This window comes from Mixophyes fleayi, chromosome 6, assembly GCF_038048845.1.
Source record: "Mixophyes fleayi isolate aMixFle1 chromosome 6, aMixFle1.hap1, whole genome shotgun sequence".
Classification (NCBI taxonomy): Eukaryota; Metazoa; Chordata; class Amphibia; order Anura; family Limnodynastidae; genus Mixophyes; species Mixophyes fleayi.
Genome location: NC_134407.1, coordinates 13,836,363 through 13,851,851, shown reverse-complemented (window position 1 = coordinate 13,851,851; position 15,489 = coordinate 13,836,363). Strand labels below are relative to the sequence as shown.

Below are 15,489 nucleotides of genomic sequence, written 5' to 3'. Positions count from 1 at the left end.
TATATCTTTTTCATAAATTGTTTTATTCTTAATAAATATGAGAATTAATAACATTTCACCATATCCAGCGCTCTTCTATATTTTTGTTAGACTGCACAGAAGTATAGCTACCACTTGCTTATGCTTAATGTCCTCATCCATTGACATTAGTTGCGCAACAGCCTCATTATTTCCTTTCCAAAATCTCTCCTGGTATAGTTTCCTCAGCAGAAATAGCTTATTGTTTGACTGGACTTTTCATGCAGCTTCTGTAATGCATCCTGTCTTTGCAGTAATCCAATATTTCATGTGAATTAGCTGGTCATCCAGCTAATAAACTTATGGTTTCCTTGCAAATTGTTATTCCTCTGTTGAATCACTCTGTGTGTCTCTACACTGGTTGCCTGTTTTCTACCGAATCCAATATAAAATACTTTTACTAACCTACAAGGCCATCAACAAAGCTGCACCAACATACATCTCCTCTCTTGTCTCAAAATATCTCCCAACTCGGCAACTCCGTTCTGCACAAGATCTGCGTCTCTCATCCACCCTCATTACATCCTCCCATTCCCGGTTACAAGACTATTTTCGAGCTGCACCCACTCTATGTAATTCTCTCCCTCGCACAATAAGACTCTCCTCTGGTCTACAAACTTTCAAGCATTCTCTGAAAACCCAACTTTTCAGACACGCTTATAATATTCCTCAACCACCCTCTTAACCTCACTACATTACCCTATTACTACCCGTTACACAATTTCACACAAGACAACTACCCCCTGACCAACATTGTTGTGTGACAGGTTAATTTAGCTTATGAGTCACTTTTACCTTTGAGGTCTGGCTGGCCTGAAATGCAAAATGTAGACTTAGCCTAAGCCTCATGTGTCAGACTCCCATTGTCTCATAGATTGTAAGCTTGTGAGCAGGGCCATCTCACCTCTTTGTCTGTTTTACCCAGTTTGTTTATTAGTTTACTATGTTTGTCCCCAATTGTAAAGAGCTACGGAAAATGTTGGCGCTATATAAATAAATGATAATGATGATGATGGTTGCTTGTGACTCTCTGTTTATCTTATTCTTGGATGATGTCATCATACCTAGCTAGACTTTTTTGGTTTTATTGCACAAGGTGTTGCCAGAACGGTCGATGCATGCACTCTGCAACAAACACAATAATGAGGACTCCATTGTGGCTGACCACGCCCTCCCCCAGCAATGTCATAATTGCAGAGGGCATGTAGTAGTGAGTACTCCTGCAAGTCTGTCCCATATTAAGTGGTGGTCATTTTGTAGGAGACTCGCTCCTTCACGTCTAAAGCTGGTGTTATGATCCAACAAATAAATTATACAAACTCTACTAACTTTTATGTTTTATAATTTTAGTTATTATTTCCATTCCAAAGAGTAATTTCAGCTGCTAATTTCTCTAAACACCTGTCTTGCTCCCTATGGGCAGAACCGTTTGGTACCTACTCACTGGTAGTGTAAGATCCTATCATAGACTGTCAGTGAGCAGAGTTTCTTCTTTTCTGATATTAAAAGCTCTGATATTCTGTAAATCTACAGGTTTATCATTACTGACCATTAAGTTTGCTTCAAGAATGTTTGTGACCAAGTGAAATGGCATCTAGTCTGGTTAGACCACACAGGAAGAAGGAGCAGGACGTTCAATCATATCATATATACCACATACTGTATGTTCTATATAGTCACTGTACCACAGTATCATAGTCATTACCTCGCACTGCTAAATACATGGATACTCCGGGTAAGTTATATTTTTGCATTTTTTCACTATTGTATAAATGATGCAGAAAAATGTAACATAGTAATCAGCTCAAAGACAGCACAATGTAAATTGGAAAATGTGAAAGTTCTGATATAATCCAATAAAAGTGCAAAATGCTGACAATTTTATGAAGACCATGTAATATCACCGGGTTGCAAGCTGTACAATGTTTTACATTTTCCTGACAATTTTTTTGATAAGTGCATATTTTATCTATAGGACATAGCTTGAATTTCAGAGTATATTTATATATTATATATAAACCCTTACATTATCTGTTTTTACATAAGGTGATTAAACTTTGCTGAGAGAGTGGGGAAAAATTTTGTAATCATCTATAAATAATTTCAGCTGCTGCTGAGACTGCACCTTAAGTGTAAACCACGTAAGGTATTTAATTTTCCTGGCATTTGTTCTGATAGCTACATAGTAAATAGTAAAGCAGACCCTCCACCTGTCACCTTCCACCTGGTACAAATTGCTCTGTTCCTGAACTTCCTACTTAAGCTACTATTGCAGTCACCTGGGCTGGGGTAATTGAAGGAGGGTTAGAAAACCACCTCATCAGCGAATCAACCCAGCCCAGGTGATTGCTTAAGTAGGAAGTTTAAGAGCAGAGCAATTTGTACTGGGTGGAAGGGATCTGGTTGGAGGGTCTGCGAACGTATATACTTTTTTCTTCTTTGTGGGAAGTTTCTGTAAAAGGCTGTGACTTAGTTTTATATTCTTAGTGATTTTAACTACTTGTTATTTACCTGAGCACTGTTAGGAAATCACAGAAATAACGAGGTTGTGTCGTAGTAGAAAACATTATGGAGTTTATTCCAATATAAAGAGCAGACAGGGAAAGCACAAGCTTTGAGGTAATGTAGGGATGAGTAATTGCCACAATGTAATGCAGGAATCATTGTTGTACACTGAAATAAACATTACATCTGAAGTAATACTGGTGCAGGTTATTCAGTCTGAGGCAATGCCAGGAATAAACAATGTATCTGAAGGAATGAGTTATAATCATATAGAGGATTAAGGATCTTTAGTTGCCGGTAACCACTAATGACGTCCTATAACACCCGACACTAGTATTACCGCTGTTAAGAGGGTATGGAAGAAGGCGGCGAGTGTACAACGTACAAGTGTTTGTAAAACACAACTTCTACATGCGCCACCTTCTTCCATACCCTCTTAACAGCGGTAATACTAGTGTCGGGTGTTATTGGACGTCATTTACGGTTACCGGCATCTGGCTTACTCGCTATTATTAAACGTCAGTTTTTTCACAGTAGGCATTATGGTTATATCGGGAATGTAATGTTCGGACTCTTTGTATCGGGCATAATACTGTCGGGGTTTGCATCAGCGTTATACAGTACCCAACCCGGCCACAATATGAGACTCCTCTCTCATTGCTGCCGGGCTCTGTCCCAGCAAAGACACCCATCTCAGATGTAGTACATTTATCTTGTATTCAGATAACTGAATAAGTGGAATCTGCCCCTTTAATGACAGGCCAGCAGAGTCCAAGTTCTACATGACATCTAAATAATTATCAAGTACCAATATTATTTAATTTTTTAAATTATTTTAAAATGTTACTTTTCAGTTTTAAGTAGTCTATTAATACTTTATCACTACTATATTAAAACTCTGTAGTAAAACACTTATATTGTATTTATTAATTGTAATTGAATAATACTCTGAAAGTGTATTTTTTAGTAACGTCATGTACGCAAGTAGCATTGTGACAGAGGGATATTACCACTAGCAACCAGGGAAGTGTAGTGAAGGGAATATGTGCTGTGGTTAAATTATTAGGAGGAAAAATATAGTAATTTGCAGGGGCAGATTGGGTCCTGGTGTTGTAGGTGTGGTCAGTGTGACATTAGATGGAAACAGGGAGTGGGTGTGACCAAAGCACAAGGGTTGTGGCTATTACTTAGAACAGTCTAAGGTTGCTTCAAACACAATGCCAGTGCGGCTCACACCACTGTTATTACACAACAGCAAGATGTGTACATTGCCTAATACAAGCGAATATCAGTTTGGGAAATAACTGCTTATAAACATAGATTTTATTTTATTTTGTAACGACTTACATGCAGTTTAGAAGACAGACAACTCTTTGAATTTTAATTGTGAAGGAGCCTGTGCTGTAAAATCCTATGATTCCTGTTCCATGCATTCAAATCTGGCACCGCTATGACCCACTTGTGAAATATACTAGAAACACCGATGCACATTTATAACACAATCCTGAAATTACACCTGTCCTGTCATTGTAATAGCGCTAACCATTGTTTTATATATATATCTCCCAGATAAAGCTCTCCAGACAAAACTCTGGGTCCCTTCCTGGAAGTTTGTCATTATCACTGTTCTTATTGGAGCCAATATCATCTTCGTTCGCATCATTGAAGTGCTTGGTAAGTGGTATCGTGGTCACAATCACCAGTGTATGGTCACCCTGCTTACTTTGTACTATACTCAATTCTGCCACGTATAAGTTGATGATGAAGCTCAATCATTAACTGTTGATAACTGTACAAGGATGATGGAAATAGTGGAGAAGCTCTGTGTGACATCTGGAGGTAGGTACCATCTGAGACATAACTCCTGGAATTAATCCAGCCAATCCACATACTGTGGTAGGTACATGGGTTTTTATCAAAATTCTAAAGTGGAATTTCATATTAGTAAGGAACTCGCATCAAGTTCTATTGTAAATTATACAACTAAAGGGTTCAATTAATAAGATATGACAGAACAAGAACAAATGTGAATATACCTTCTAAAGTTATCGGTAAATTAAAGAATGTAATTTACACAATTGATCTGGTACAATCCTAAAAATATTATGAGACCCTCAGAGCATCTCCCAGAGAACATTCTGACTCATCCAATACATTTTCCACCAATAGAAACATTTCCTGACTCACCGCAACAGTAAAACCTGCATATGGAGTCGTACAGATCTTCTGCATTAGATACTCTAATGCAGACAGAACTTGCCTTCCCTTTTAATTTACACATTTGGAGTCTGAAATTATGCAATAATACCCAACTGCATTTTTGAAGTAATAAATCTCTAGCTCTGTCTGAGACCTCATCACTCAAACCTTCCAGTTACAATTATCTTGCTAATAAAGAGAACATTTTCCATTGCCATAGCTATACACTTTTATAAAATGGAAAAAAAAAAAAGATAATCAGAAAGACATCCACAAATGTCTAGCAGTCCCTTGTTGGCTCTTCCCCCCCCAAGAATATCCTGGGGCCTTCAAGTACATTCTAGCTCCAAAATGCCAATTTTTGACGGGCTTTTGTAACTTATTGCACTGTATAACTGTCTCTGCATGCTTCTAGTGTAGTCTGTGGTTCTAGTGAGCAGCCTGGGACTGTGGCTTACAGTTTGTCCACCCCAAAATGGCAGACACAATTTTCAATGAACTTCCCAGAGGCAGGCTCAGATATGTAGTTTTCTGAATGAATGCATCCAGTAATATACCTGTGATTTGTTGGGTTTTACATATGTCTTAAGTTAAACATAAGAGTGAAGGGACATGAGGACTGATTATTATAAATGTGGCATTTTTATGTGGTTGAAGTTTTTTATTTTTATTATTGGTCCACCTATTAATGTGCTTCCCTGGGATATGTGCTCCCCATGACAGAGATAGGGTTCATAGGCAGCACAGTGGCTGGCACTTCTGCCTCACAGCACTGGGGCCATGAGTTCGATTCCCGACCATGGCCTTATCTGTGTGGAGTTTGTATATTCTCCCTGTGTTTGCGTGGGTTTCCTCCAGGTGCTCCGGTTTCCTCCCACACTTCAAAAACATACTGGTAGGTTAATTAGCTGCTATCAAAAATTGACCCTAGTCTCCGTCTGTCTGTCTCCCTCTCTGTCTGTGTGTGTGAGTGTGTGTCTATATTAGGAAATTTAGACTGTAAGCTCCAATGTGGCAGGGACTGATGTGAGTGAGTTCTCTGTAGAGCGCTGCGGAATTAGTGGCGCTATATAAATAAATAAATGATGATGATAGGATGAAACGTAATTTTTTTTTAGCTCTGAGCTGGTCAGTGTTTGTACAAAGTGAAAATGGCTGTGCGCTCTTCAGAAATACCTCTAAAAGTGCACTTTTCACCTTTCTATCTCATTTTAATAAATCCGGGTTTCAAATCATTTTTTTTATAATAGCGTACAGTAATTAGTGCATTTAGCAAGGAACGCCTTCTCTTCCCACCGCTCAGAAGGTCTAAACTTTTGCTTCTGTGCAAATGCCATCTTGCCATTTTCTGTTCAGGAAACCCATAATCTTCTGTGCCAGCTGAAGATAAATTACAGGATGTTGCAGTGGGCCTCGCAGTTTTTTAATTAGTTTTTAATTAATTAAATTTCATTTTAATGTGGTATGCTTTTGTCATCTGCTTTGTATTGTCTGAAATCGTATTTGCAGCAACTGACTAGGTAATAATCTCACCACAGCCACACAAGAATTTGAGCTGCCAGTGTCTAAACTTTTTCACATTTTTTCCATTGCACATCAAGCAGTTTATGTCTATCTAGTGCAAATTATACAATAAAAGTCATATTTTAGTGCAATTGTTACACCTATATGCACAGCTAGTATTTGGCCCTTTCCTCTCTTTCAGTATATCAGTGTCAGTATCAGGATGTAAATGTTATGAACTATAGGACAGAGATAAAGAAGCAGCTCTGTGTGAGCCCCAACAAGACACCATCAGGTAAGTGTATTATAATCTGAAAGATAACGCATGGAATCCAGACCAACTGATAGATAGAATATCATTATATGTGCATTGTGCCAGTAATACTGCAGGGAAATTGTGATCAAAGAATTGTAACCCATTAACCACTCTACCAGGTAAAGCAGAGACACGGGTCTCTGTGTGTACAACACCTGGGCAGGTATGTGTCCGGGGTGTAATGTGTTTATTGTAGTTACACTCTTTGTGGCCAATGTCAGTGCCCCCACCTGAACTAGTCCTGAGTAATCTTGCTTCAGGTAACAGATATGTTCTTCACCCGCAGGGGACAACCTAGGAGAACCTTTGCCTCTCTCACTCATCAAAAAATCAGCAGTAGATATGAAATTGTATAAACCAAAATGGTGTCAGAATTTTTTGGGTATAAAAGAGGTAAATTGTGAGAATGGGTTCTAATGCCAATGAGATAAGGTGACAGGTCAAACAAAAATAACAAGCGGTCTGAAAGGTGATAGCAACATGCAATGATGATTGGATAATGCTAAAACAAGATAATTGTAACTATATAGTAATTTTATATACACAAATAGTTTCAAAATTGATGTTGAGGTTATTGCTGTCCTTGGTGCACTTAGAATATCACAATGTGCCATTACAGACTAGTGGGCCCATCTCCAGCCACTTAGTTCTTTAGGCTCTAGGAACTAAAATCAGCAACATAACCATCCATTTCCTCCCATGGATATATATATATAGATAGTTTGAAGGACGATCAGTTACTTTCCCACCTTTAACTTATAATGTGTACAGCAGCGTTCAGTACGGGCGATAAATGAATTTGTTTTACTCTCAACCAACTGTACTGCAGTATGTAGCCAAAGACCTTCAATTTTCACTGTCATTTGGTTCCTTGTCACTGACACTCTAGAGCTAGATTTCCAATTCTGGATGTTGTACGGCAATTTCGCTAGAAGTGGCTAATCTGTCTTGCTCCGCTGCTGTCCCAGGCTGAAGACTGCAATATATATCTGTGTCTCCCACACCCACAGCTGTGTATGCAGAGAAATATAATTTTTCCAGCAGTTAATCATTGGGGAATGCCTAATGATCTAAAGAACAGCACAGGGATATTCCTGCCCCATATTTGCTGGTACTACAAGCTGGCAGAGAGAAAGGAGGGCCTTGATCATAAGCTGACAATCTATAGAAATTAGACTACATAATGGTCAGCCAGATTTCAAAGACAAATAGTGTTTAGTCACACAGCAAGTTTAGTTTGGGGGTCAGTAGTTTGTTTGGTTATAGAAAGTTTATGTGAACTGTGTAGAAGTCTAGTAATTGGATACAAATGGCTAAGGATGATAAAATAATGGGTTGGAATTTGATGAGCTTGCCTGTAAGGATGAGTTACCAGGGAATGCTTGTAAAGGTTTAGAGGGAATTCTTTTTGGACCAGGTAAGGAATTCCACAGCTTGATAATGAGTTTGTATGTTAGAAGAAGTAAAGTCGATGCTTTTTTATTAAAATTAGTCTAAACGCTTTATTCAAAATACATTTTAGGGGAGAAATCCTGGTCAGGTGAGGACCAGTTAGAAGGGATTTGCAATAATCATTGTTGAAGATTATGAGTGCATGAACTACAGTGCAGTGTTTTCAGTACGATACACGCAGTGATGGTGGACAAAGAGGCGATTAAATGAATTAAACAGGTGCTTAGGTTTAGCTGACTACATGGAGATAAAAGTATGGAAGTAGATTTGTTTGGCAGTATTCATAGTAATTTGGTAGGAGGAGCAGCTAACAGTACATTTGAGAACGTCTTGAGAAGTATGAATCTTTCACCAATGATCTATTCTGTATGAGTGTTTGAAGGCAGCATATTTCCTTTGTGTGCCGTGGCTGAGATCGTGGTCAATGCTCAAAGAAAGAGCTGGAACCTCTAGATAAAGGGCTTTTGTTTGGTGTGAATATGATGCAAGACCGCCAGGTCAGGGCAGGAGAATGTAGAATCTGGGGGAAGAAGTTGCAGAGAGTTGTAACGTCATAGGAAATAGTAAATATTGCATATAAAGGGATGTAATGGGATATCTTATCTTGAGAATGTATACATGTCTCGGAGCAGATTTTTTTCTTCCCAAGATCAAACTTACAAAAACAGGAGGCCCAAAATGTGCATATAAGCACTATAAAAGATAGGATAAGCACTGGATATGCCCATTAGGGGATTATGGATGGTGCCCTGTGAAGGGGTAGAATGAGAAATCATTTGTTTAATGAACTTCAAGGATGGAGGAGGGAGAGGAGCACAGAGAATACATGCATTCCAATCATATCCAGTAAGAAGGAGACTTTATTGGTTGAAAGTTAAGTTGAAATGTGTGGTAAGAAGAAATACTAATATTTCCAATAGCTGCAATTGCTAGGCCAGTCCTCAGCTATAAATTAAAAATCATGAAGAGCACTAATTGTATACTACTATGACAGATGAGTTTCATTTAACGTATATTTGAAAATTATGGGGGTTTTATACTCTTTTTGGTGTAATGGGCATGGGCTTTGCATGGGTAACTTGTCACTTCAGGGGTTCCAATTGTGTTCATCTGGTCTCCTCTGTTTCTTGTGCCCATCCCTGTGCTGAGCAGCCTGGTGCTGTTTTTTCTATAAAAGAGTCCCCTCCAAACTCATGGTCTCCATGTTATAGTAGAAAGCAGCCATGCTGTGTAGCACTGGTTGAGGATTTTGGGAGGGAGACATGTTGCTTATTTAAAATGTGTATGTTGCATTTCGCAATGTTAAGTGTAAAGTTTATATACAATGTTATTGCTTAAAACTAAGATTCTGCTTTGCTCCAGTGGAGTTAAATAGACATTTAATAGACCAATAATAATATATTACTCTGCCTTTTTCTCCTCCTAAAAAGCATTGCAATCAATTTAAAAGGAGAGGAGTGCATGACAAGGACTATATAGCTGATCAATGATTCCTGTGGACAGTTCTGTATAATAACGTAATGCAGATCATCTTGGACATAATTGCTGATACTCAAGTATAGTAGTGCTTGGAGGGTTATTTGCTGAGCAAAATTAATATTGAAAGAAAAACAGTATACTAAAGCTGCACAATAAAAACCAGAGCAAATATTTTTAAACCTGTCTTACAGGATGTATACTGTGTCCTTATAACTGGCTGTTATATGAAGACATCTGTTATTACTATTCAGATGCTACACAAAGGACATGGAATCAGAGCCAGGACCACTGTGAGATGATGGGAGCCCATCTACTGGTCATAGAGGACCAGGGACAGCAGGTACGGTCTGTTGTCTACTTTATTCAGAGTGAAACCAGCTTAGATCCAATATCCTATTACATTTCTATAGACCATGAATCATTTGTTATGATTGATGCTGTCACTTTGTTACAGGGATTTATACACCAAATTCTCACACAACAGACAGGTGACATGTTTTGGATCGGTCTGTACCATCAGGGAGATGGATGGAGATGGGTGAATGGCCAGCACCATAACACCAACCTGTAAGTGGCTTTGAGTTAAACACAATCTTGCTACAATATTGATCTATAATCCAGATCATGGACCTGACCATCTGTGTGTATCAGTATTATTGTAGATTATCATCTTATAAAAATTGTTTTCTTGTCAATACCTTAAACCCATTGTAATGTGGTATCTGCTATTGTCTTATTTTTTCTACCCAGGTTCCAGCTGGAGGTGAACTCAGAAAACTGTGCATTGATGAATAATGTTGGTTATCACACTGGTATCTGTAATTCTACTTATAGATTTATATGTCAGAGAGAAGCTGTAAAGATCTGACATTATTATTTTAAGACAATGTACTGATGTATCATTTAAGATTAAAAATAACTTGACACCTTGATAACCTTATCTGTGAAACAAACATGTCACAAACTTTATTTCCTTTTAAAAATGGAGTTGTGGTTATTATGAAATCAGATTATTGCAATTGAGAATCTTTGAGAATTCTGGATAATTTTACCATTTACATTAAGGGTAAAAAATGTCCGTATTAGCACTTATATTTATGAACTTAAAGTACGTTTGTAAAATGCAAAAAAATATTGGCTCACCAAACAAGAATTGAAATTCTTACTTACAGATGAAACGAGATCAGCCATGTGCTGTGTTTCTATAACCAAAATTTACCAGAAGGTTTACCAATCTTATGAGTAGTATATTACAATTGAAGTGTGCACAATAAAGCCTCCAAACGTGAAAAAAAAGAACTGTTACTGAAATATTCAAAGACAAACTTAAATGAATGACTACAAAATAAAATATATTATGTAACTATTTAATATTCCTACAAGTTTTACCATAACCCAAAGGCATAAAATAAATGAATATTATTGCAAAAAGTCCATTTTGGTCCTGTGTGAAAAAGTCTTCAATATCAATATTGTGAAGAAAAAAAACATATGTCATATCAGACCGTTGTGAATGAATTTTCATCAAATTAATTTAAGTAATTCAAATCAGATCAGTGAGGGTTACTACAGGTTTGAAAGCAGGATGTCGAATTCTAATCATTCAGGTGATGTGTCCTTGATTTTCTCATATACACTATATGGACAAATGTATTCAGACACTTGACCATTACACCAACAGGGACTGTAGTGACATTATATTCAAATGCATATACTTTAATATGGGGTTGGTCCCCCTTTTTCAGCGAAAACAGCTTCCACTCTTCTTGGAAGGCTTTTCACAAAATGTTGGAGTGTTTCTGTGGGAATTTGTGCCCATTCATTCTGTAGAGTATTTATGAGGTCAGGCACTGATGTTGGACGAGAAGGCCTGGCTCACAATCTCCGCTCCAGTTCATAGCATAGCATTGTCCAAAATGACTTGATATGCTGATTTGATATGCTGAAGCATTAAGATTGCCCTTCACTGGTGATAAGGGGCCTAGCCCAAACCCTGAAAAACAACCCATTATCCCTCCTCCTCCAAATTTCACAAGAGGAGGCTTAATGCAGTCAGGTAAAGTTCTGCCAGCATCCGCCAAAACCCAGACTCAACCATTTGACTGACAGACAAGCAGTCCATCATCATCATCATCAACATTTATTTATATAGCGCCAGCAAATTCTGTAGCGCTTTACAATTGGCGTCCAGTGTCGGTATGACCACTCCATCCGATGCTTGGCATTTGTCTTGGTGATGTGAGGCTTGCATGCAGCTGCTCGTAGGGTGGAATCATAAAGACAATTGCCATATTGTTCAGATGTGACCAAAAGGCTATCTTGTTTCAACATCTTAGCTCAGTCAGTTTTGAAGTTAGGCTTCAGCATGATTAATTAACCATACCTTTCATCAATGCCGTAACTAGACATTTTAGTGCCCTGGGCGAGACAGGGCACCGGCGCCCCCCATCTAAGTTGGAGAGTCAATAGTCGAGTGGGCGTGGTCAACCTACTGTGGGGGCGTGGCTAGCTCTTTACAAGTTCTAGACCGCACTGAAACCCCCTCCCTCCCCATTCTTCACGGTCTGGCTTTATAAGGATCTTTATGTAATAAGCCTCCATAGAATCAAAGTACTTTAAATGCAGCTGTCACATGCTAGCTGTATAAAAAATGAATTGGTTTTTGAAATAGAACTCACTGAAACAAATTAAAACATAATTGTAACGGTACCATCTGTATCACACGTCCCCTTCATCCCACTGTGCCCTCCATCACAGTTTCTCCTTTATCACACCGTGCCATGGAGCCATCTTTATCAAATTGTGCCCCCTTATCACCATCACACGAAATGAATAATATATATTTATATATATATATATATATATATATATATATACACACACACACACACACACACACACGTACACACGCACACACATACAATATAAAGAGCCTCCTAGTGTCCGCCATACAACACAAAGAGCATTCCTGTGACCGCCATACTATACAGAGAGCATTCCTGTGACCGCCATACTATACAGAGAGCATTCCTGTGACCTTCATACTATACAGAGAGCATTCCTATGACCGCCATACTATACAGAGAGCATTCCTGTGACCGCCATACTATACAGAGAGCATTCCTGTGACCTCCATACTATACAGAGAGCATTCCTGTGACCACCATACTATACAGAGAGCATTCCTGTGACCGCCATACTATACAGAGAGCATTCCTGTGACCTTCATACCATACAGAGAGCATTCCTGTGACCGCCATACTATACAGAGAGCATTCCTGTGACCACCATACTATACAGAGAGCATTCCTGTGACCGCCATACCATACAGAGAGCATTCCTGTGACCTTCATACAATACAGAGAGCATTCCTGTGACCGCCATACTATACAGAGAGCATTCCTGTGACCTCCATACTATACAGAGAGCATTCCTGTGACCGCCATACTATACAGAGAGCATTCATGTGACCGCCATACTATACAGAGAGCATTCCTATGACCACCATACTATACAGAGAGCATTCCTATGACCACCATACTATACAGAGAGCATTCCTATGAGAGCATTCCTATAACATCATATCCTGATGACAGCATAAAAATTATACAGAAGAGATATTCACCCACCTGTTTGGGATTTGGTGGCTGTGAGACAGGGAAGAGGTTAGGGCTCCCCTTACTGCAGGTCAGTGTGTGAAATATTCTGTGTTTATGGTGGAGGGAAAGGGGGCAGGTATCAGATACATGGAATTAGGGGGTGGTCTATATAAGATATAAGGAAGACGAAGGATACCTGCAGTAGTGATGGAGAGGGTGCAGAGGTTACAGCTGTATTTCGGGGGTCCAGGAGTCAGAATTGACAGGTGTCAGGGATCAGGAGGAAGGGAAACATATCTGGATAGAAACAGAGGGAACTGATATGCAGGGCAAGGAAAGGTCAATGATGGGGGTTCTGTACGGTACAGTGCACCGAGAGTTGGGAGGGGCACTGAAGTCATAGTTATCAGGAGCAGAGGTGAGAGTGTTGGTGGAACGCAGGGTTGTCAGGAGGAGCTGGGGATGCTGGGAGGGGCATGTGATTTAACAGACCAGTGCTTAGGGAGAGAACAACTAACGGAGCTGACAGATCCCCTCCCCCTCACTTACTTAAGGTCTGTTCTCAGCTTCCCGCAGTGTTGGCTCTTCTGCACTGACAACATGGTGACATCATCAGTGATGCTGCAGTGACAGGAGCCGGCGTTTTTTTTCATAGTACTTTCATGGACCAGCCACCACACTAGCCCCTCCCCCCCCTCGTGGGGGGGGGGGGGTGCCGCGAGTCGGGGGAGGGGCCACACTTTTTTTTTTTTCCTTTAGATTTTTTTTTTTTCTTATGTGCCCCAGAGGGGAAGGTAGCGGATGGCTGCTGTGTCCCCTCGGGCTTGCGCCCTGGGCGACGGCACCGCCCGCACCACCCTAGTTACGGCTCTGCCTTTTATTATTAATGCAGTGGTCAGGGTCTATTAATTCTGCATAGTTTACCTGTCCTTTAGAAACCAAATATGGAGACGTAAATTATCAGGTCAAGTCAACATTGTATTGTGTAGATGGAAGATAGCTATTGTTTATATTTCTGCAGCCCAAGGCTGGTTAGAGTACAGGTTTTTCATCCGATTATCGGGCCAATCACATGATAAACTAGCATTCAGTCCGATATCGAATTAGTGTGTATGCTTCAACAATGAACGATTATCCTTCCAAAGCACATTGTATCGTTTGATTTGATTTTATAAACGGACTAAACATCTCGGTTGATGATGGAATGATGTCTCTTCAATTATGCAGTGTGTATGCACTCACGCCCAGCAGTGTAGGCAGATCTGTATGGAGTGTGCAGAGTCACAATCTTTTCAGCCGATAGTTATGACAGATGAAGACCACAGATCTAATGGTAAATTGTGTAAAACGTTTATAGTGTGTACACAGGAATCGGAATGCTGATTGGGATTTTCAAGCTTTGGTAAAATCGTTAACAATATCGCATCGGGATAAATTTTCTGTAGTGTGTACCCAGCCTAACCAGATTCCCCTATGCAAGATAACTCCCTGTCACATTTTAACACTAAACTAAGAAATCACTGTTATTATATCATGTTATATTATGCCAGTATATATAGTTAGATGATATTGTAAGAGTCTAATGCCCTGTTATATCATTGCTATTTCAGTACAGGATTTAAATGATGAGAGACAGTGATGGACTGTAATGCTATGAACTCAGCTTTATCTTTATGTAAATCATGTGAGAGTGGAGAGTTTTGTGTATTTAAAACCCAGACATTGTGCTCCTAGGTATAACCACTAGATTTAATAATTTCAGACAAGGCATTGTTTATAATATTCTGGGCCACATGAGATACTATAGTATAGAGGAAATCTGAACATATGCACTTATCTCATACTTGCCAACTCTCCCGGAATGTCCGGGAGACTCCCGCATTTTGTGAGAGTCTCCCGGACTCCCGGGCGAGTGTGGCAATCTCCCGAATTCTGCCCACTTCACTAGGAAGTGCCCCACTTCCTAGTGAAGTGGGCAGAATTAGATCCCAAACGCCGCGATTCCCGGTGAATCGCGGCGTTTGGCCCCGCCCCCGCTGTCAAATGACGCAATTTGCGTCATGACGTCACAGGGGGCGGGGCCGAAATGACGCGATTTCGGCCACCCCGCCCCTTCACGCCCCCCTCCACTGGCTGGCTCCCGGAAGGGAGCTGAAGAAAGTAGGTAAGTATGACTTATCTTTAAACATCATTTAAAAAAAAACATTTTACAACTGTTCATGAAAGTAGCATTCATTAGTAGTTTTTAAAGCACTCAACTTCAATAAGGGTGTGTATAATATATATATATATATATATATATATATATATATCTATCATATAAAAGAGATGAGCGGTTCGGATTTAGAGAAATCCGACAGATCCGAGATATGGGGTTTTGCGCACAATTTCTGAACTCACAATGAGGCAAAATGTAAG

At 39.6% G+C, this 15,489-nt stretch overlaps 1 protein-coding gene across 2 annotated transcripts; it reads left to right on the top strand.

The window, feature by feature from the left end:
• Nucleotides 1-1,529: 1,529 nt before the first annotated feature.
• On the top strand, nt 1,530-10,862 carry LOC142160194 (killer cell lectin-like receptor subfamily F member 2). 2 transcript variants are annotated; one of them, XM_075215137.1, is made up of 6 exons: nt 1,530-1,753; nt 4,093-4,190; nt 6,442-6,520; nt 9,664-9,812; nt 9,927-10,039; nt 10,223-10,862. In XM_075215137.1, the coding sequence occupies exons 1-6, from the start codon at nt 1,741-1,743 to the stop codon at nt 10,338-10,340; spliced, it is 570 nt and encodes a 189-aa protein (XP_075071238.1). In that variant the 5' UTR covers nt 1,530-1,740; the 3' UTR covers nt 10,341-10,862. The 2 variants fall into 2 exon arrangements, with proteins under 2 accessions (XP_075071238.1, XP_075071237.1); XM_075215136.1 differs by having other exon boundaries at nt 4,093-4,197; nt 6,428-6,520.
• The last annotated feature ends 4,627 nt before the right edge of the window (nt 10,863-15,489 follow it).

Bases quoted from the DNA above. Each gene is read 5' to 3' on its own strand.
- LOC142160194 (XM_075215136.1), top strand. The intron at 4,198-6,427 runs GTAAGTGGTATC...CCTCTCTTTCAG, and splicing joins TCGCATCATTGAAGTGCTTG to TATATCAGTGTCAGTATCAG. The intron at 10,040-10,222 runs GTAAGTGGCTTT...TTTTCTACCCAG, and splicing joins CAGCACCATAACACCAACCT to GTTCCAGCTGGAGGTGAACT.